Below are 22,221 nucleotides of genomic sequence, written 5' to 3' on the forward strand. Positions count from 1 at the left end.
TTCTTTTTATGATTAAAATACATCAACTATGATGTATTGATTATTGTCAACTATGAGTTGACAATAATCAATAATCAACTATGAGTTTGATTATTGTCAATAGACTTCTTATGCGAGCTATTTTCAGTATATGGTAAGTCAGTCTTGAGTGTGCAGCATCTTTGTAAATTTTGTTCAAATTATCAGTTTCCTTTGCAAAATTTTTGTAAACTCTATAAGGAGAGATAAAGAGTGGCTGTGTCTGAACTGATAAAGAGTAATTTGTGATGATCCTTGCCAATCAGCTCTGATTAGTTTTCTAGGGCTGTCCTAACAAAGTACCAGAAACTAGGCGACTTAAACAACAGAAATTTATTTCCTCACAGTTCTGGAGGCTAAAAGTGCAAGATCACGCTGTAGGCAGGGTTGGTTTCTTCTGAAGCCTCTCTTCTTGGCTTGTAGATGACCACCTTCTCCCTGTGTCTTCACCTGGTCTTCCCTCAGTGAATGTATGTGCCCTCTTCTTATAAGGGCACCAGTCAGGTTAGATTAGGGCCTACCCTAAGGACCTCATTTTAATTTAATTACCTCTTTAAAGACCCTGTCATCAAATACAAGTCACATTCTGAGGCACTGGGGATGAGGACTTCAACATATGAATTTCGGAGGGGACACAATTCAGCCCATAACAGCCCACAAGCCCCTAATCCATGGCACTGTGGCCATACCTTGTTTGCAGGTAAATGCTGGGTCTCATAAACACCCAGGGAGTACTCATTGCAAAGCAGAAGGTCGCATGCTATTGACACACTGACAGGCAGGATCCAACTCTTTATTTATTTCATATTTGCCGCTCCCAAGTTTAACCCAGATGAAGGGTAGGATTAAAATATATGAATATTTATCAGTCAGACTTTTATCGAGTTAAAGCCAAGCATAAGTGCATTTCTAGGACTTTCTAATTGATTCTTTCCACCACTTTTCAACCCCTTCTGAAGCATTTACATACTTGATTTAAAAACCAAATCTACATTATTTCTCCAGCTCTACTTTTCATAAATTATAAATTCACCACCCTCTTTGGAATGATGCTGTTTTGACTTGATATATCATTAATTACAAGGTCTGGGAATTTAAGTAGTTAAGTAAATAGAGTGCTGGATCTCCATAGTGAGTTAATGCCGGCAGAATTGTCTCCATGTGTATGTTCTTATGTATTACTTTACATGCATTATATTGGTATTTAGACAGTCTTGTATAAAGAATGGTGTTTATATGATTGTATAAAGAAAGAGTCTATACATATATATGAGTTCCATAATCCCATTTGTTAAACCCAATTTTAGCTATTAGGGGTATGAATTGGATGAAAGTACTATTTATCACTTTATGAAATATAGAATTGTTTATACTATGATAATCCCTGATTTGACTCAGGGATTTTACAATACCTAAAAAAGAATTTATTTGGTAATCTGTTTATATTAAGAAATTACGCCCACCAGCATTCCCCTCTGTCACTTATCTACAGTGGCAATTATATGCAGGAAGTTAGAACTCTTAAAATTATCATTGGATTCTCTTCTCTTTTTCTACCTGTATTATAGATACAGGTATATCTATATACCTATATAGAGCATCCAGTAATAGATTTTGTCTTGAGAGTTATAGATTCCCAAGGCTTTGTAGGATCTTATGATAGTGGTAATCATCAGCTTTGCGATCCAATAAGCCCAAACATTTTATGATTTGATGATAGTGGCAGTCATCAGCTTCCTGATAAGCTGTGTTTGCAATCAGTTTGAGTTTGTAGCAAGCAGATAGTGCAGAAATGAGCCTGCAGTCACTCATTCGCGCAGTCACTCATTCGCTCTGCTTCCAGGTATGTTCTGAATTAGGCTTTTCTCCTCCTCCCATTGTCAGTCCCAGGCTCAGTCTGAACTTAGAACAGCTCAGCCTTGGGTCTGTTCGCTTTGATCCACTCACTACAATCTGTCTTCTAACTCTTTGGTTATTTTTAATAAACAAGCAGCAGATGAGGGAGAGTATCATGATAGTACTTTTTTTAAGGTGTTGTTTTAAAAAAATTTGTTAAAGTAGTAAAGGAGGAAAATCAACACTAGTGACGATGGCAATTTATGTTGTAAGACAAAAAAATCTTTTGATTTTCCCAGATTCTTGGGAAAATTAATGCTATGGGCTGTGCTTTGGCCACCCTTTTAGATAAAAAGTATTGAGGCTGTTTACATGAAAAGGAGAACGTGGTGAGCTGTGAGAACTAACAACAACAACAAAATGCAAGTTACAGTCTGACCACTTTTAATAATGGAGTCCTAAGTAAAACAGCTGGTAGTAAGATGGTACCTCAAGCTTTCTGCTTTCAAAAACCAATACAACAGGGCTTCCCTGGTGGCGCAGTGGTTGAGAATCTGCCTGCTAATGCAGGGGACACGGGTTCGAGCCCTGGTCTGGGAAGATCCCACATGCCGCGGAGCAGCTGGGCCCGTGAGCCACAATTGCTGAGCCTGCGCGTCTGGAGCCTGTGCCCCGCAACGGGAGGGGCCGCGATAGAGAAAGGCCCGCGCACCGCGATGAAGAGCGGTCCCCGCACCGCGATGAAGAGTGGCCCCCGCTTGCCGCAACTGGAGAAAGCCCTCGCACGAACCGAAGACCCAACACAGCCAAAGATAAATAAATAAATAAATAAATATTAAAAAAAAAAAAAAAAAAAACCAATACAACAAATTCTAATGCCTTAGTTATATAGCACATAAGGTCAAAAGAAAATTAGTTTTTAAAAAATTCATATCTACTTAAGGAACAAAAGGATTAATTATTTTTTTAAAAAAATACAAGAATGAGAAATACTAGATTAAAACTGATGCTTCCTAGAACCCTTAATTTGCTATTATATTAAGAATTTTCAAGGCACAATTTTAATATTCAAGAGTTTATTATGCTGGTATATGTAAATGATAGTCAGTGGACCATTGCTAATAATAGTAAAATATCTGGAAATAACCTAAATATTCCTCTGTAGGGATTGATATGAATAATGATATATTCATAAAACAGAACATTATACAAACTTTTCATAAAAAGAGGTAACTGTATGTACACATATGAAAATGTATACAACTACACAGGTGAAAAAAAGTGCAATCCCTTTTACGTTACTAAGAAAGAAAGACTGTCACATTCTGATGGGCAGACAGCCACTCTACACAATCCCAGATGCAGCCATTTTACATAGTTCCTAATGTGAATGGTGTTCCCTGGAGTTCTGCAACTTGGCAGCCCTGCTTTAGATGCATAAATAATTTCTGGAATAATCTATAGAAACCTATTCAAACTGATTACCTCTGCACCAATACTGAGGATTTGAAATGAAGGTGGGGAGGTATAAAGGATTGTATTTCCTAGTCTTTATGTACTTTTGAATGTTTACCATGTGAGTGTATATTTTTTGTGGAAAATCTTAATGTTAAGTTTGTAATAACTAAGCATTTAATACATGTTCTGTACATGTTTTAGTTGACTTATTCTATCACATAGACATTTCTCTACAAATATGGAAACATTCCCATTTCTAAAGTCATGACTAAAAAAACTACACTGATAATTCCCAAATCTCTATATCTCTGGTTTTGACCTCCCTTGAAATTCAGATTTTATGTACAACAACCTGCTGGACATCTCTATCTGGATACTTCAAAAGCTCCTCCTATCTACTTTTCTAGAATGAAACTCACGTTCTTCCTTTGCAAACCATCTCTTCCTCATCCCTATATTCCTCATCTTCAGAGATGTTTCTCTCATTCATCTGGTCAACTATGGCAAAAATCCTAAAAGTTATCTAATGGATAGTCTTCCCCTACTGTATTCCATTGATCATTAAATAGTACTGATTTTTCTTCCTTTTACTTTCTCAAACATATCTACTCTCCATCTGAACAGTCACCAATACAATTCTATCTCCTATCATTACTTACTGAGCTATTAAAATGACTTCTTGGCCTCCTGGATTCAAGACTTTCCTTTTAATCCATCCTCCAGACTACAGCCAGAACAGCCTACAACTAGAATCTATTCATATTCTTCTACTAACTTTCCAGCTATTACTAGGTTATTTATTTCTTTTCCCTGGAGTATATACATAGGAGTCATTTTAAAAAAATAACACCACTTAAAGGAAATGAATTTTCTAGATATCAAATTTTATGCCGACTTTTATCTTTAAGTATGTCTATAATAGAAGTTGAATTATATATAATATCCAATTATATGTAATATAGTAATATAAAATTATAGATATAGATTAAATTAATTTATATTTATACTAGTGATCATCTAGTTTAAAATCTGTGGGTGCATATACAAAGTGGAGTGATCCCATCAATGAATGGTAGATTGTGAACATGCGATAGGATGAAATAGTATAAACAACACTGAACCAAAAATTAAGAATTTGAGGGTATTAGTCCTGGTTCTGATCATATTTACCTTTAAGATTGGAAAATAACTTAAGATCTGTGTGTTTGAGTTTCCCTATCTACAAAATGAGAAAGGATTCAGGGTGGATTAGGGATGGCAAACAGGTCTCAACTCAAGTGCCAGCCTCAGTCAATTTGAAGTGATTGCCTCAAGCATAAGGGTATCCATCTGGGATCAGCAACATTACACTGAAATCAATTAGGAAAACCTGCCGTGGTCGCAGTAGAGAAAGTTATGGCATATATACTCATGTTAGCCATCCCAAGACCAGATAACCTCTAAGTCCCAGCTCTATGATTCAATATTCCTGTGCTAGATAAAAATGAGAGTACATTAAAATTGTTGGTCAATCTTATTCCTTGGTTGCCTTCAGTTGTTCCAGTTCATTTAAGATATATTATCTCACAGTTGAATGTGACTCTAATGGCAATGCTAATGTTGACAATTTTATAAATGACAAACTTTTACAGTATTTTAAACATTTCTTTTTAGATCTTCCACCTCCTCCTGTGCCACCTCCTGCTATAAAGTCACCCACTGCCCAATCCAAGGCACAGCTGGAGGTACGACCTGTAATGGTGCCAAAACTCCCTTCCATAGAAGCAAGAACAGACAGATCATCAGAGAGAAAAGGAGGCAGTTACAAGGGGAGAGAAGTATTGGATGGAAGACAAGTTGCTGAAATGCGACCAAATCCAGGTGACCCCAGAGAAGCACAGGAACAGCAAAATGATGGGAAAGGACGAGGAAACAAGGCAGCAAAACGAGACCTTCCACCAGCAAAGACTCATCTCATCCAAGGTACTGATTTAGTCACGCAGCCAATAAATATAGATTGAACATGTTTGCATGGTTCTCTGCTAGGTTCTTTAGGATCCTGTGCAAAGGGTGAGATTTAGAAATTTGCTCTCTGTTGGAGGAGACAGGCATGCTCCCAGATAATTTGAATACAGTTAATTCTAATACATGACATATGCAAGTCTTCCTTGGAGAGGTGCCAATTGAGTTGAACTTTAAAGGAAAGCATGATTTCCACAAGTTAAACAGGGAGAAGGGGATATCTGGCAAAGGAAATAAGTGGTGAAAAAATATGAAAGTGGGAAAATGAATGTTTGGTGAATACTTATTTACGGTTTGGCTGGAGAATTAGATACTTGGGGCCAGGGACAAATGGTAAAAGATAAAACTAGAAAGGTGGTTTAGCCTGACTGGGAAGGCAGGGAATACTATTCTGAAGAGTCTGGGATTTATGATATGGGCAGTGATGAGTCAGCCAAAAATCTGATCAACAAATTACATAATCAGATTTGTGTTTTAAAAAAATAACTGACGGCACTCTACAGTGAAGGAAGAGTCGGGAATTGGGTAGCTGAAAGTATCAGAACATTGCAAAATAATCTAGGTATAAAATATGAAAGCACTGAATTAAAACAGTTATGCAAATTAAAAGGAGAAACAAACTACATAGGCATTTCAGAGATAGACCTTGTAGGACTTGGTGACTAATTGAATGTAAAAAAGTAAAATGAACTAATGGAGTAAAAGAAAAGTTACTCAAATGTTAACTAGATGGCTCTCTATGACTAGTGGAACATAATTGTATTAACCAACATAAAGAAGAATGGGGAAAAGGATAAAAGTCTTGTGGAAAATAACTTCAGTTATGAAGGGATTAAGGTACTGACAAGAACACAGATATGAAGAAAATCAATAAGAACTTAGAGAACTAAGTTTAAAGATCAGGAGAAAGGTTGTAGGTAGAGAGTGGATTTTAGAACCAGCAACACAGGTGAAAACTGTTTGAATTACAAAAGCTAAATTATCCGCAGTGATACAGTAGGTAATGTTTAACAATCAGTTCTCTGGAAAGAAAACAAAACAAACCTCCAGTTTGTAGCCATTTGCTTACTTCTGTTGTGTACTTACTCCCAAAATGGCTAGTTTCAAGCTACTAATATGAAATCAGTGTATGTGGAGTTGGGAGGAGACGTGTACAGTAAGCTCCTATGAGAACACGTGAGCTCTCTCCAACACACCACAGTCAGAGATGATTGTATTTAAAGGTTACCCATGGGGAGAGGGAAAGGGGGAGGGGCGGGATAGGGATGGGGAATTAAGAGGTACAGTCTACTATGTATAAAATAAATAAGCTATAAGAATATATTGTACAGCACAGAGAATATAGCCATTACTTTAAATAGAGCCTAATCTATAAAAATATTGAATCACTCCGTTGTACACCTGAAACTAATATAATGTTATAAATCAACTACACTTCAATAAAAATACATACATACATACATGTTTGGCAGAGGGACATTCTATATAGAAACTGAAGTGAATCCACCCAGTGATATAAAATAATCAAGCTATCCAAGCTAGAAAGAATAGTATCCTAGAAAGAATGGAGATAGAAATTTTAAGATAGGAAGGAACATAAAATGCCACAGAAGTGAAAGGTGGGTGTGAATGGGGGTGAGGGGTGAGAGAATGGGTGGAGGACACATAGATTTTACAAAATGTTTTTTGTGGGTGGTATTTAAAAGAACTGTTTTTAGTGGAGTAGTCAGAATAGAATCCTGCCTGTAGGGGGCTGGAAAGTGAATGGAAGTTGTGGAAGGGGGGTGATGAGTATGCGCTCTTTGCAGAAGGTTGGGAAGGAGAAGAGAGGTCGAGGTAGGGTTTGACAGGAAGGCAGAATCTGTGAAAATGTTTTAGGATAGGGTATTTGAACATTATTATAGAATAAGGAGAAGAAACTATTTAGGCAGAAGAGATTCAAGAAAAGGAAGGTGATTGATGAAGGAATCAGGAAAGAATGATGGGGAAATGAATCTTAGAAGGCTGTAAGTGCACTTTAACTACAACTGTATTTTCAAAGCTGTATTTTGGTAAGATTAGACATCAATCTGATGTTCTATTTACTACCGGCATCTGGTCATTAGCAACTTCCTTTCAATATGGAAGACAGTTTCACTTTGTTCTGTGACAGAAGCCTGAATCCCTCATCCAGGCATGGACTCAGCAGTGAAGTGATGGTAACGCTGTGCATTCCTATGTGACCGCAGAGTACGTGGTGACATCACCACAATCTGAAGTTTGAAAAACTTTGCTTACTTTTATCAGTTAAGCCAAAGGTGATCTGAACTTTTAACTTTGTGTGATTATACTCCAAGTAGTGATTCATAAATTATGAAATTTATGTCTGGCCTGAAAGTGCAGACCAATTTGCTGCTCACAGGCAACCTTCCTCCAAAGTAAGCTCAATTCTTCAGGAGAAAATTTTACAACTCAGAAAGATCTTGGTGTATGCAGAATTAGAACAAAGAGATGAAATTATGTGTCTTTTAATTATCATTTCTGTGCATTGCTATAATTTTAACCTTCATAATTCAATTTACACTATTTATAATAAAAGAGGCTCCCTGATTTACATGTGTAACAAATGGTTATTTTTAATTAAGGAGAGTGGTCTTCTAGACTTCAAGGTCTGATCTTTTTGCAGACATTTACCTCAGTTAGTTCAATTTATTTCTACATATATCAAACATCTACTGTGTTATTAAGCATTGTACTAGTTCTGAGATTTATGTGGAAACATGAACCTTGACCTCAAGGAGCTTATAGTCAGAGAGGGAGACAGGTAATCTATAGATTCATAGGTATACTCATATTTTTTTAACATATTTATTGGAGCATAATTGCTTTACAATGTTGTGTTAGTTTCTGCTGTATAACAAAGTGAATCAGCTATACATATACATATATCCCCATATCTCCTCCCTCTTGCGTCTCCCTCCCACCCTCCCTATCCCACCCCTCTAGGTGGTCACAAAGCACCGAGCTGATCTCCCTGTGCTATGCGACTGCTTCCCACTAGCTATCTATTTTACATTTGGTAGTGTATATATGTCCATGCCACTCTCTCACTTCGTCCCAGCTTACCCTTCCCCCTCCCCTTATCCTCAAGTCCATTCTCTGCATCTGCATCTTTATTCCTGCCCTGCCCCTAGGTTCTTCAAAACCATTTTTTTTTTAGATTCCATATATATGTGTTAGCATACAGTGTTTGTTTTTCTCTTTCTGACTTACTTCACTCTGTATGACAGTCTCTAGGTCCATCCACCTCACTACAGATAACTCAGTTTCGTTTCTTTTTATGGCTGAGTAATATTCCACTGTATATATGTGCCACATCTTCTTTATCCATTCATCTGTCGATGGACACTTAGGTGCTTCCATGTCCTGGCTATTGTAAATAGTGCTGCAATGAACATTGTGGTACATGACTCTTTTTGAATTATGGGTTTCTCAGGGTATATGCCCAGTTAATGTTTATGGTGCTATGCTACTTGAGAGTCCAGAGAAGAGAAAATTAGCCCAGTCTTGTGGGAGATGGAATATAAAGAAAGACTTCTTGATCTTTCCTGGTGGAAATGACCCATAAGCTGAGTGTTCAGGATGGGTGGAATTTAGCTTAAGTAAGAAGAGTGGATAGATTGTTCTGGCAGAGAAAGTCAGCATGAAAAGTTGAGGTACATTGAGGAGGCTATAAGAAATTCAGTATTACTAGACATTAAACGTGGTGAAGTGGTAAAAATGAAGCTCTTGCGGTAAAGGTAAGCTTAAATCAGAGAGAGCCTGTAGTTACTATAAAAGGAAGGTGGCTGAGTGAAGCCAGTTTAGAGGGAAGTAACTCAAGAAGCAGAGACCTGTTAGAAGGTATTTTCAACCCCCAGAAGAGATGTAGAGAATATAAACCAAGCTGTGGGAGCAGGGATGCGTGAGTGGGAAAATTCAAGAAACTTTTTAGAGTTAAAATCATCCTTACACGTTATATAGTTGAATGTGTGGAAAAGATACATTTTAAGGGTTATGGGGAGGTTTGTTGGAAGGGAGGGAAGATCCTGAAATAATTCCAGTTTTCTGTCTTAGGTATCTTAATGATGAGTGATGTCATCACTAGCTATATTAGGGAATACAGAGCGGGAAGAAACCTCAGAGAAGTGGACATGGTGAAGTCAGTGTTCAACATGTGGAGTTTGAGGGACCCTCAAGAGGGAAGTGTTCAACCAGGCAGAGCTCAGGAAATATAAATTAATAACTCATCATGATGAAATAGTTAAGCCACACGTTCATTCAATCAGCATACTTATTGAAGACCTATTATATGTCAAACTGAGAGTGTATCAGTACACAAAGCAGAGAAAAATATCTGCCCTCATGGCAGCTATATTCTAGAAAAGTTTACAATATGAGAGAATGGATGAAATCACCCAGGGTGAGTGGAGAAAAAGGTTTTTCTGTACACACACACGCGTGTGCACGTGCACACGCTGGACCAGAAGTAGAAACCTGCGGGAAGGGCATCAACATAAGGGCATCTGCATAAGAAGGACCCACAGAAGACTGGCCAGGAAGGAAGGAGGGATAGGAGCTAAGAGAGTAGTCATGTTTAAATTGATAGTGGTTTTCAGATGAAGGGCAGTGAGAAGTCCAGAGACGTAAGGGCTGAAACATGATTAGCATTATCAAAGTCAACAGTGAATTTTCTCAGTTTCCTTGTAGTAATGTGGGCATAAGTAGATTTCGGTGGGACACAAAGTGAATGGGAGTTGTGACGACCAATATTGAGTCCAGATTGCTTTTCAAGAAGCTTTGCTAAGCAATCAGTAGAGAAAGTATTGATTTATGTAGAGCACAGACTTAGGGGAAAGTTTTTAGCAAATGAGATATTTTGTCATAAAGTAGTTTGTCAAAAACTAAATTCAGTAGAAAAAGGTGGATGAAACAGGGACTGAAGATGAAGGTCACAGAGGACCAAGTGCCGTGAAGCTAGGGTGCAGGTGTAGTGGTCCACATGGACTGTGAAACCCCAGAGAGTCAGAAGTCTGCGTCAGGAATTAAAGTTGTGATGAATAGAACAGGAGGAAGCTATCATCAAGGTGGACTACACGGGCTACATAACTCGACTGCTTGGCCCTCACAACAGGAGGATATTTTTGTGGAGGAGCCGTGATTTAGAGCTGGTGTTAGTGAGCTAAAGGCAAACCTTCCTCTTTCCACTGCAGGGAACTTCAGTGGAAACTTCAGGGGAAATCAGACTTCATTCAGGCAATGTGGGCTGTAGAGGAGGAAAACAAAAGGGCATGAGGAAGAGGTTTTGTTTTGCTTTGTTTTTATGTGTTTGGTGTCCAAAGGGTAGAATGGATAGGCTTTGGAGAGAAGCGAGCAGTCGGAAGATGCATCAATAGATGCAGCACCAAATTTAAAGCAGTATGGAGACAGAAATTCAGGAGACAGCACTTAACTGGAGTGGCTTGTTTATATTTATTTATTTATTTATTTATTGGCTGCGTTGGGTCTTCGTTGCTGCATGCAGGCTTTCCCTCTAGTTGCAGCGAGCAGGGGCTAGTCTTCGTTGCGGTGCACGAGCTTCTCATTGCAGTGGCTTCTCTTGTTGCGGAGCACAGACTGCAGGCGTGTGGGCTTCAGTAGTTGTGGCACTCGGGCTCAGTAGTTGTGGTTCGCGGGCTCTAGAGCACAGGCTCAGTAGTTGTGGCGCACAGGCTTAGTTGCTCTGCCGCATGTGGGATCTTCCCGAACGAGGGATTGAACCCGTGTCCCCTGCATTGGCAGGCGGATTCTTAACCACTGCACTACCAGGGAAGTCCCTTGGAGTGGCTTGTTTTTTTGTTTTGTTTTGTTCTTATTAATTAATTTATTTATTTTTGGCTGTGTTGGGTCTTCGTTTCTGTGTGAGGGCTTTCTCTAGTTGTGGCAAGCGGGGTCACTCTTCATCGCGGTGCACAGGTCTCTCACTATTGCGGCCTCTCTTGTTGCGGAGCACAGGCTCCAGACGCGCTGGCTCAGTAGTTGTGGCTCACGGGCCTAGTTGCTCTGTGGCATGTGGGATCCTCCCAGACCAGGGCTCGAACCCGTGTCCCCTGCATTAGCAGGCAGACTCTCAACCACTGCGCCACCAGGGAAGCCCCAGGCTTGTTTTTTGAAGCTAGCAATGATGTCAGGCTTTTGAGAGTCAGGGTTTCACAATTTTAAATATGATGTTGAAATGGTGGTTGGCATCTAGGAAGTGAATCCGGGCTTGGCTCTGTTTTGGTGATTCGAGAAGACTGGGCTTTTTTTCTATCAATGCCTTATAATTCCTTCATAATTTACATAGGGACATATTACAATGTCTCACTTGTTTTCACATCAACACTAGCAGCTCCTCTGAGTGTAGATACTATTATCACTTTTTTAGAAAAGTTGAGACTAAAGCCTAAAATAATGGGAGATCACATAGTGAAGGATAGAACTGGAAGCCATGTCTGACTCCAGGTTTGGTTTCCCTCTTTTAAGGATGTTGATCTCAAGTGAATTTGAGGTGGACAAGAGCTTATGAGTAGAATCAACCAAAATGCCAACCACTACCAGGAAAACAGCAAGTTTGTTATTTTCATTTTCAAAAGACATTGCTGCCTTGTTCATTACTGTTATAAAATGTCCTCATTTATTCCTCAGAAACACTGATGTTTCCCCATTCAGAATTATAGACACAAGTGATACATTATACAATGAAATGTACAGTGGTGTTCATATGCACTTATTATATTTCATTACACAGAGGATATTCTACCTTACTGTAGACCTACTTTTCCGACATCAAATAATCCCAGAGATCCTAGTTCTTCAAGCTCAATGTCATCAAGAGGATCAGGAAGCAGACAAAGAGAACAAGCAAATGTAGGTCGAAGAAATATTGCAGAAATGCAAGTTCTTGGAGGATATGAAAGAGAAGATAATAATGAAGAATTAGAGGTATCTGTAATTTTTTTCAAGTTTCCCAACATTAGACTAGTTTTTATATCAGTCTCAAAGTTAAAAACATCCATCAGTCTACAGAAATGTTACTATTTCATCACAAACCCTGTCAGTGATGCCAGTAACTGAAATTCTGAGAATTTAATGATTTTTTTGAAATGTGTTCCAAAGTTTTAAATGGTAATAACAGCTTCTTTTTAGGTCTTAGGGTTCATATTTATCTGTAGCTATTCACATAGGAAATATATATGGCAAAAATGTTGTTAGGATATAAGAACTGTTGATCTAGATAATTATGATTCATAATATTACAGTAGATAATAAAAACCCAGTAAGGTGACAGAGTTATCAGGTGTGAGTGAGGGTGTTTTGCCTGTGTTATCTGCCACCCTAGTGATCACTGGGGTTAACCAGGATGATCTGGCCAACTATCTTTCATCTTCAGTCTTTTGAAAATGGGAACCTGATACTTGACACTGACCTTCCCAATCTTCTTGAGTCAAAGATACACTCCTTTGTTGGAATCTATGGGTAGTGTTTTAAGATAGAGTTGGCAGTAAGTCACATCATATTATAAAATCATCTCCTGTTTTTAAGATTGTGTTTTCATCATTTAATAAAAAAACAAGTTGGGAACAAATTTATCTTCTTACAAATATATTTAATCTCAAGCAGATTGTTTAAGTTGAGTGTTAAACTAAAACTTTTTATAATAGAAGATGAAAAATTATAATTAATTATGTCAAATTGAATTTTCTATAATGCCCAATGTATCAATATTTTGATTTTGAGGTTTGGAATAAGAAGGCTTTCCTTTTGCAAATGCTGTTAGAAAAGTTATTTTTTAGGTTTTTGGTTGTTTTTCTTTAGAAGAGCCCTTTTGGGGAAAATAGTCATCATAGACAACCTACTACTTAAAACTAATAAAAATTGAGCTATAATGTTGAGTTGAGGCTGGGGGAGTAAAGAACTTGGCCTCTTCCTTCTCCTCTCACCCTGTGCCACACCTGCCAACACCCAGACACTCTGTGGAACACAGTTTAGTACTTGTTAGAGAACTATTAGATTTGCTATCAAAACCAGCTAAAATTGACAAGTTAATATGTTGCCATGAGCATTTCTAGTGTAGCTAGGGAATGAATGAAGAAACACAAACTATAAGAATAAAAGCATATAAATAAATATGAAATAGGACAATACTCTAAGATTTATTTTAAAATTTAACAAGAACTGATCTCTTACAGGAAACTGAAAGCTGAAGACAACCAGAGAGGCTTGTGAGATCTAATGTGAAAGTTATCACTCAAGATGCCTCGTGTCTGATGACATATGACGCCAGATAAAATGTTCAGTGCAATCAGAGTGTACAAATTGTCGTTTTTATTCCTCTTATTGGAATACCATTTTTTTAAAATTTTATTGGGGTTTTATTGTTGTTGTTTGATCCCCATCCTTACGAAGAACCTCCCTATTCCCCTCGCTGTTGGAACAAATCATTACACCTTGCTTCCAGCAAGAGAAGTATTTGACTTCTTGCTTCAGTCATCAGCCAGCAGGAGAGAACAAAACAGTTCTTTTGCATTTTGCCCCTGAGATGTGGCATTGCACTGCTTATATACCAAGCCAATTTACAGCAAAATATTGATCAAAGATACAAAGTTGACTAATCAACCTCATGTCAAGGGCTCTCAAGATATAATCTTTCTATAACCAACTGCTAATGCAAACTAAAACATAACTTCATTTTAACATGATTTTAAAGTCAGTCTTTCATACCACCCTCTGCTGGGAGAAAAAAAAAATACATAGCAAATGCAGAACAACCACAAACAATTTGAATGGGGTAGAAACATTGTAAATATATACTCTTTGCAACCCCTGGTGGTACTTTATTTTGTCTTCATTTCAATCATTGAAGTATATTCTTATTGGAAATGTACTTTTGGATAAGTAGGGGTAAGCCAGTTGGATCTCTGGTTGTCTAGTCATTGTCATAAGTCAGCCAAGCAAAAACCTTGTTCTATTTTTCAATCAAAAAGCAATTATAAATGCATATTACAAACAAATGGATGTTTTTAATGACCAATTGAATAAGGACATCCCTATCTTAACTGGCCTAAATTTCTTCTGGTAGTGTCAGTTCAACTTTCAGAAGTGCCACTTAAGGAAGTTTGACTTTTGTTTTTGTAATGCACTGTTTTTAATCTTTTTTTTTTTTTTTTTTTTGGTTTTAAAAGCACAATCACTAAACTTTATTTGTAAACCATTGTAACTATTAACCTTTTTTGTCTTATTGAAAAAAAAATGTTGAGAAGCGTTTTTAACCTGTTTTGTTAATGCTCTATGTTTGTATTTGGAATATTTGAATGATGACAGAAGGTGAAGTAACGTGCATACTTTATTGTGGGCCATGTACGCAGTGGTTCTTACTTTTCCTGGACTTAAAGAAAAAAAGGTTTAAGTTTGTTGTGGCCAATGGTGAAACTTACAAGATTTCCTTATAAGCTCAGATAGAGGCATTACTTGCTTTGAATTGCCAAATGATGCCCTCTGACTGTAGATTTTTATGATCCTTTTTTTGTCATTATATAAATTTCATTGACTTTATAATTGGTGCTATTGAAGAAAAAAAATGTACATTTATTCAAATATAGGTATCAGGCCTGACCCCACTGGAAAACAAAGCCAAACAAAACTGAACCACAAAAAAGAAAAAAAAGCTGGTGTTCACCAAAAACTAAATGTGTTCATTTAGATAATTTGAAATTTACATAGAAAAGGTGTGCAGTACTAAGGGAACAATCCATGTGATTAATGTTTTCATTATGTTCATGTAAGAAGCCTCTTATTTTTAGCCATAATTTTGCATACTGAAAATCCAATAATCAGAAAAGTAATTTTGTCACATTATTTATTAAAAATGTTCTCAAATACATCATTCTTTCTTGTGTTGATTTCTTTTTTTTTTTGCATTGTGTTATCAAATGTATTCCATTTAATCACAGAGTTGTGCTGTCTTAACATGTCACCACTGTATTATCAAATGTGTAAAAATTCTCTTTTATGAACAGCCAGGTTTTACTTGTAAGGAAAAATTCTCATTTTACTTTTCTGAAATTAAAGATATAAGATGAATCATAAACTAAAAGTTAGTCGTTTAATCAGAGAGTAACTTGTCAATATTAAGAATGTACTAAAATGTTTATGTGTATGAATCTGAATTTCAGTTAACCTATTTCTGAAATAGTCAGGATTCAACTACGATAAATCTGATTTGTAAAGTTTGGACTACTTATGTTTTGTCAACAAGAAAATTATGTAAATCCAAAAGGTTTATCAGTAATTATCTGCTTTCTGGTTACAAATTAATGTGAAATTTTGAGAATACAATACCTATCATATACCAGGTTACATATTATTGTTCATTAGATTAAAGTTAGCATATTCAGTTATTCAACTTTGGATGAATGAAGTGGGCATTGTGTCTTGGAAGTTCCAAGAGCAATAGAATTTAGTGAAAGTTTTTTTCCTATGCCTTATACATTGCTAAATTTTATGTCCATCACACTTTGAAAATATGGAAAAAAATTGAAAACATGGGGATGGTAATTTGAAATTTAATTTTACAAAAATGAAGTAACCACCAGCATCTACCTAGAGATGAACAGGTCCATAGGTCAAGAAGTCAGTTTCCAAGCTATATCAAAGAAAAAAATTTGGAGAGATATGTTTATGGCCTAATTTTTCTTTTTCTTTTGGTGAGTTGACTAAAATTAAGTTAGTCTCTCTTTTGTAGTATACGATATACATACAAATTATGTGTATCAGAGGGCTTGAGTTTGACTCCCAGTTTTGTCATGGGCTGTGTTTCCTTGGACGTATCACTTAACCTCTAAGGCTCAGGTACTTCACCTGTAAATTCAATAATACCTACCTCATGGAGCTATTGTCATGATTTAGTGAATTCACGTGTATGACGTGGACTCTGTAAACCTCCAAAACAATACAAGATATTGTTGTATTTATGGACTGAAATCATTGCACACATGCTAGCTCCACTTTTCACACATAGTTTGTTCCCCGTAACCTGCAAAGAATTTTTCTAAAAAAGGTCAAAAAGTAAGTGTGGTTCAAGGATGGGGGTGGTTCCATTTCCGGTGAGTAAAATTCACAGTGAAATACCTAACTGTGGAATAAATTCTTGGTGTTTTAGCTTGTTTCCTTGCTTTTGAATTCCTGAGGGCAAGGATATGGCATTTTCAACATGTATTTCACAATTCAGGGGCGTAAGCATATGACTTGAGGTCTCAATGACTAGACTTAGTGTCTATTTTGGGCTGCTCTTCCAACTAGTGGCAGAAAATACTGTCTTAATGCCAGGGGAACTCAATTATATCTTTCTCGGTCACTCTGGATATAGAGTCTGGATCTTCTCTCTTCCCTCTCTACAGGGTGGTATCAGAATTTCAGAGGCTGTCGTCATGTGTAGAAAATGTATGGGGTCAGCTGGTAGGGGCTTTGGCATTCTTGCTATTGGCCAGGTTTCCAGTGGTCTCCGTTTGTCAGAACCTTTACTCTGCATCCTCCTCTCCCCAAGCTTAACAACCCTCATTATGTGCTGACCCTCTCCTAAGCCTTTTGATGTAGGTTGGGTGTAGGGGACCCAGAATGGGACTTTTGTATGCTCTTCCATGCCGTCTGGGGCTCTGGAGACTGGGGTGTGGAGGTCCTTCCTCAGGGCCTCACACCATATCACTCTGTCTCCTAAACTGCTTGTCACCTGTGGGCTGCGTGCTTTGGGAGAGGGAATGGCAGCTACTTCTGCTTTAGGAAGAAAAAAGCCTTGGTTCCAGATCCAGACAAGCTGTGCTTGAGTTTCGGCCCCTCAAATTATTAGCTGTGTAAACCACCGTTTAAGGTACTTAATGAATCTATGCCTTAATCTTAAAACGGTGATATTAATATAATCAATAATACCTACCTACAAGGTTGTTGGGATTAAATGAGTTGATATACGTAAAGCATATAGTAAGTGCCCAATATTTATTGGGCAATACCTGCTGCCTCTGTGGTGTTCAACTGGAAAGAGCTGCATAGGTCGCTTTACTTTCAGATTCCCCAAGCCCTACTGGACCAGGTGAGAAGGCACAGGAATCAGAAACCTCAGCGACACATTCGCCATATTTAGTTCCCTCACCTCCTATTTAATTCTCTCTTTCCAGTGAGATGGAAAGGGAGGGAGAAAGAGAGAGGGAGAGAGACAGAGATACTGAGAGAGAAGAAGGGAGGGAGAGAGGGAGAGGGAAGAAAAGAGGGAAGGAAGCAGAGAGGGAGAAAAACTATCATGCATATTGCTTGTACGCCAGGTCTTTGGTTTGCAAGACCTTATCTCTTGCCAATCAGCCTTCGCTCTGCTACAGATTTCAAAAATCTATTTTGAAACCCAAAAGACAGTGTTGAATTGCTTTTCTGTGGTAACCATTCCTTTGCATTTCTCTGGTAACCATCTCAGGGCAGTATATATAGAAAGCCTTCTCAGCTGCCTCAGGTGGGGTGGGATAGCAGGAAATAGCTTATAACAGGTGCAGCTTCTGTTAATATTTCAAAATATGATCTTGCTACAAAAGATGAAAGAAAACATTAAACAAGGAGGTTACTCTTTAAAAATAGAAATACCTTTTCTCAGATTCTAGTTTTCTCAGCTTATTTCAAGAAAATTTAGCAGAGAGAAATTAAATGTTGAAAAAATAAGGATTTGGCAACATACTAAATGGAACATTGAGCATGAGAGTGTAAAGATCATTTTAGTGTCAAAAAGTTTTAGGGAAATTTTCTCCAGAGAAATATGGACATTGCCCTTTTTCTTTTCACAAAGGCGTCTGTATCAAGACTCCCAACGAATAGCCTTAAGGACCTTGTATTTTTGGATCCCCACGTGTAGTTTCTGTTTTGGTAATGATGCTCAAGTTTTGTTTTGTTTTGTTTTGTTTTTTCCATATATGAACACAAGCCACCTGCAAAGTCCAGTGCTTTCTCATTAAGGCCAGATTTCTGTCTGTAACACACCAAATACCTCAAGCATATCATTTTCATCAGCGTTTTCATTTTTATTCCCTCGTCTTTATAAAATGACAAAACACAAAATATTCAAATAACACTACAAAGACAGATGCCAACACTACCAAATTGAACTGTTTGCTTAGCACCTATCTGTCAGCTGTAAAATTCTGAATTTAGTGGTTTAAAGAAATTAACCCACAATCAACACAAATGTAGAATATATGGAAATGGAATGTAAGAAATTAGAGATCTTGGGCTTAAAAATAAAAGATTTGCTCATATTCAGAATACAAGCATAAAATTATTTTGAAAGAGTAAATTGACTTTTTAATCAAATCCTAAACATTTTTTGGTGGTTCCCTGCAAAGGTTGCATGAGGAAACAAATGTTGCTTTATGCTTCAGAAGTTAGATAATCCTTTATTATGAAAATGTCTTATTCGTAACAACAAACTAGACTAATTAGTTAGCCCTTTGAGTGCTATTAAAATATTTGAAAAAGTTATATTCTTTTTCTTTCTTTCTCTTTCCCTTATTCCCTATTTTGAACATTAGTGAGAGGAAAGATAACAAATGGGTATTTAAAAACTATTTTCAAAAATTCTTGTTCTCCAGAGACACTAAGCCTATGTTTCTCAAAGTGATGTTCATGGATATGTCTTCTGGTTGTAAATGTAAATTCCTGATTCCTGTTCTGATTTGGCTGAATCGGAATCCCAGGAGGCAAGACCTAATAATTTACATTTTGGAGACAATCCCAGGTAATTTTATGTTAAAAAAAAAAAAGTTTGAAAGCCACTTACCCTAACATATCAAATGTAAGTTTCATTGTAATATACCTGTGTCTTACAACCACTTGCTGTCAGGCAACAGTTATGATGTATTGGGTTGGCCAAAAAGTTTGTTTGGGTTTTTCTATACGATCTTATGGAAAAACCCAAACGAACTTTTTGGTCATCCCAGTAGTTTTCATTGCCTGCTATTAAAAAACGTGCCTCATACAAACAGACAGTGAGCATGTGTCCAACTTCATTAATAAGGGAATCAGTGGAAAGACAAAGAGCATTTGAAGAACAGTTGTGGAAGAAACTTAAATATGATTGCTAAGTTAGCAAGCATGACATTAATATCTTTACAGAGCCAGAGAATCATAGCACCTCTTATTCTTTAGGTTAAATAATCACTAACCTTCATAACTACATGAAATCTGCACCTTTATCATTTGAATTAGTAAAAACTATACTTTGGCAATTTACATCCCCCCCCCCTTAAATCAGATGAGAATTAAACAGTGACTTAGCCTTGTCTGTGGTTCCCCAGAGGCAGAACTTGTGACAAAGACTTAGGTGCAGTTTATTTAGGAAGTAATTTCAGTAAATGGGAATGTGAGGAGAACAAGAGGAGAAGTCAGTATCTGTTCTTTAAAGTATGTGAAGTTGCCTCCAGGGGGACCCTACTAGCTCCTCCAAAAATCATACAGAATCCCTTCCAGAATCCTTCACAGAAGGAGGCAAGCCTAGAAGTTCATCAGTTTGCTCCTGCTTCTGCCTTGATTGCAGGCTGCTTGTGGGGTAGGGGTGGAGTGACATGAGGTGGAGTGGGGTGTGGGATTCATCTCCCAAGCATTAGTGAGCAGACCAAGTGGGAGTAGAAGACCCTGGGGCAGATAGTGGACACGCATATGGCAGGTGTTTGAGATGGGAAGGTGCCAAGATGACGTGAGTCTGAACTCAAAAGCAACTGTCGCAGGGGAGTCCTCAAAGCCATATGCCAAAAGCAGGATTATTAGGAAATGTTTAGCATGGTAGCAAAAATTAAGCAATCATCAATTTACTTTTTCTAAATTTAAGATAAATTTTCTTTCATACTGTGAGTATATGAAATTAGTCCTGGGTATTTATACTACTTTCACATTGGTGGAGTTCTTACCAATTACCAATTGTTGAGTTTAACTGACATTTAACATATTCTGAAAAAGTTTACACTATCATCATTGAAACAAAACAAAAGCAAAAAAGTATGGAAACAGCAGTGAGACATGAACTGAATCATTAGAATAACTATGAGCATTTTCTAACAATGCAATAAGCTTTACAGTACCACAATAATTAATTAAAGTTGTGTCTTATAATACACACACACAATGCAAATAAATGCAGGTAAAATTATCAAATACCTCAGAAAAACATGAAATATCAAGCAAAGTTGAGGGTGGTGTGAACAATTTGTGTCTGTGAGATTATCACTGAGGCACTGTTTCATAACTACAATGGGTAGCATTTTCACAGTGGAATATAAAGATCTTCAAATCAATGGAGTCTTAACATTTGATGAACTATTGTAACATTTATACAAACCCATTGTCTTAAATAAATTGGGCTCAAAATATTTACTTGGATTTGGTACTTTTTTTTCATTCCGATCTTTGGCATAATCAGTAACTCCACACGTTAAGACTGAAGTTGCACTTTGAGGTTTTAGAAATAATTCTTGCATTTGCCAAAAGCTCTGAGTTCTTTAATTTCAAGTAAAGCAAAGCTTTCGATGCCTCCTACTTAAGTGATTTCTACAACCTGCTCAGCTTCAGGAAGTAACGAAACTAACCTGGACAAGCAGGGCTGCTGTCCCCACCCTGCACCTCAGGGATCTCCTGCACTTTGAAGTGCCTTCCTAGACACTTTTTAAATCCCCCTCCAGTGCCTAAGTCTGGTCAGGCTGGACAGTGCCTTAAGGCTGGGTTCTGGGACCAACATGGGCCCAGGTCCCCTGCTCGTGAGTTCCATACCCAAGGAGCTGCAGAATCCAGATTTGTATCTATTGGGTTCCTCCTGGGGCCCTGCAGCTGGCCCCTGGTTCCAGGAGAGCTGCCTGGTTAGTGGATTGCTACCATTGACTGTCACATTTTTTTCATAAGATTGAATGAGCTTGTGTTGCCAAAATGGTACTGATGTGCCTGATTTGAGGTGACTTAAATTGTTTATAAAGCAGAGGTTCTGCAAAATATTTGCCCTGGCTGCCACACTAAAGAAACCCTGAAGTTAGGAAAAAGATATATTTTTAAACCAGCCTAATAACAACCTGAGTTTTTATACGGAATGACTATTTAATAGACTGCCTTATGTTTTTCACAATGTGGGAGTTTAGATACGCAGTATCTTACCTATGTGTTCTCTGTAAAGGTTATGTGTAAATCATCCCTAAAATGCCTTTTCATTTTGTGTGTAAGAGTCTTCATGTTGTTCCTGTGATTTCAGAGGGGAGGCAGTGATAGTAAATTGAATTAATGGTTCTTTATATAAATCCTGTTTTCAAACCTACAAGTCACAATTATGCAACATGTTGGTAAGGGCTTGGAGAGTGACAGGCATTTGGAATAGCTACTATGGGGAATACCATAGGAAGTAAATTATGAATAAATAGTTCATGGGGAAAAAATTGACTCATTTATTGTGTACCTGCTATGATTTAAATATGTAATCAGATTAAAAATTTGCCACAGTTGTTTTGAAAGGGCTAGGCTTAACCCCTTGACAGATAAGGAAACCAAGATTTTGAAAGGCTAAAAAATTTGATGAAATTCTCAGGAGGGAGACATAAACAGAGTATAGATATGAATCCAGCTTTAAAACTCCTTCTCTTTCTAGGAAACAAAACTGCCCCTTAGGAGTGAGAAACTTGTGAATAAAATTTAGAAACAATACCCAACTTTCTTTATTTCATTAATTATAACTGAAATGGAGAAAAAATGGTGTCTGTGTTGGGAGTAGGAAGATGTGTGGATGCTAAATGTTCTGTGCTGTTGGCGCCAAATATTTAAAAGCTCCATTATCTTTAAGTAATATATAAATCTCAAAGTATTGTTTAG

General features: G+C 37.4%; 1 protein-coding gene across 1 annotated transcript in view; it reads left to right on the forward strand.

The window, feature by feature from the left end:
- Positions 1-15,346, forward strand: part of ROBO1 (roundabout guidance receptor 1) — a 389,736-nt gene extending 374,390 nt beyond the window's left edge. Inside the window, exons 27-29 of the mRNA XM_007164102.3 lie at positions 4,966-5,274; positions 12,101-12,294; positions 13,542-15,346. Coding sequence (XP_007164164.2) covers positions 4,966-5,274; positions 12,101-12,294; positions 13,542-13,556 — 518 coding nt within the window. The 3' untranslated portion in view covers positions 13,557-15,346. The remainder of the gene's footprint in view (positions 1-4,965; positions 5,275-12,100; positions 12,295-13,541) is intronic.
- Positions 15,347-22,221: the final 6,875 nt, after the last annotated feature.

Source organism: Balaenoptera acutorostrata, chromosome 4 (assembly GCF_949987535.1).
Source record: "Balaenoptera acutorostrata chromosome 4, mBalAcu1.1, whole genome shotgun sequence".
NCBI classification, from domain to species: Eukaryota; Metazoa; Chordata; class Mammalia; order Artiodactyla; family Balaenopteridae; genus Balaenoptera; species Balaenoptera acutorostrata.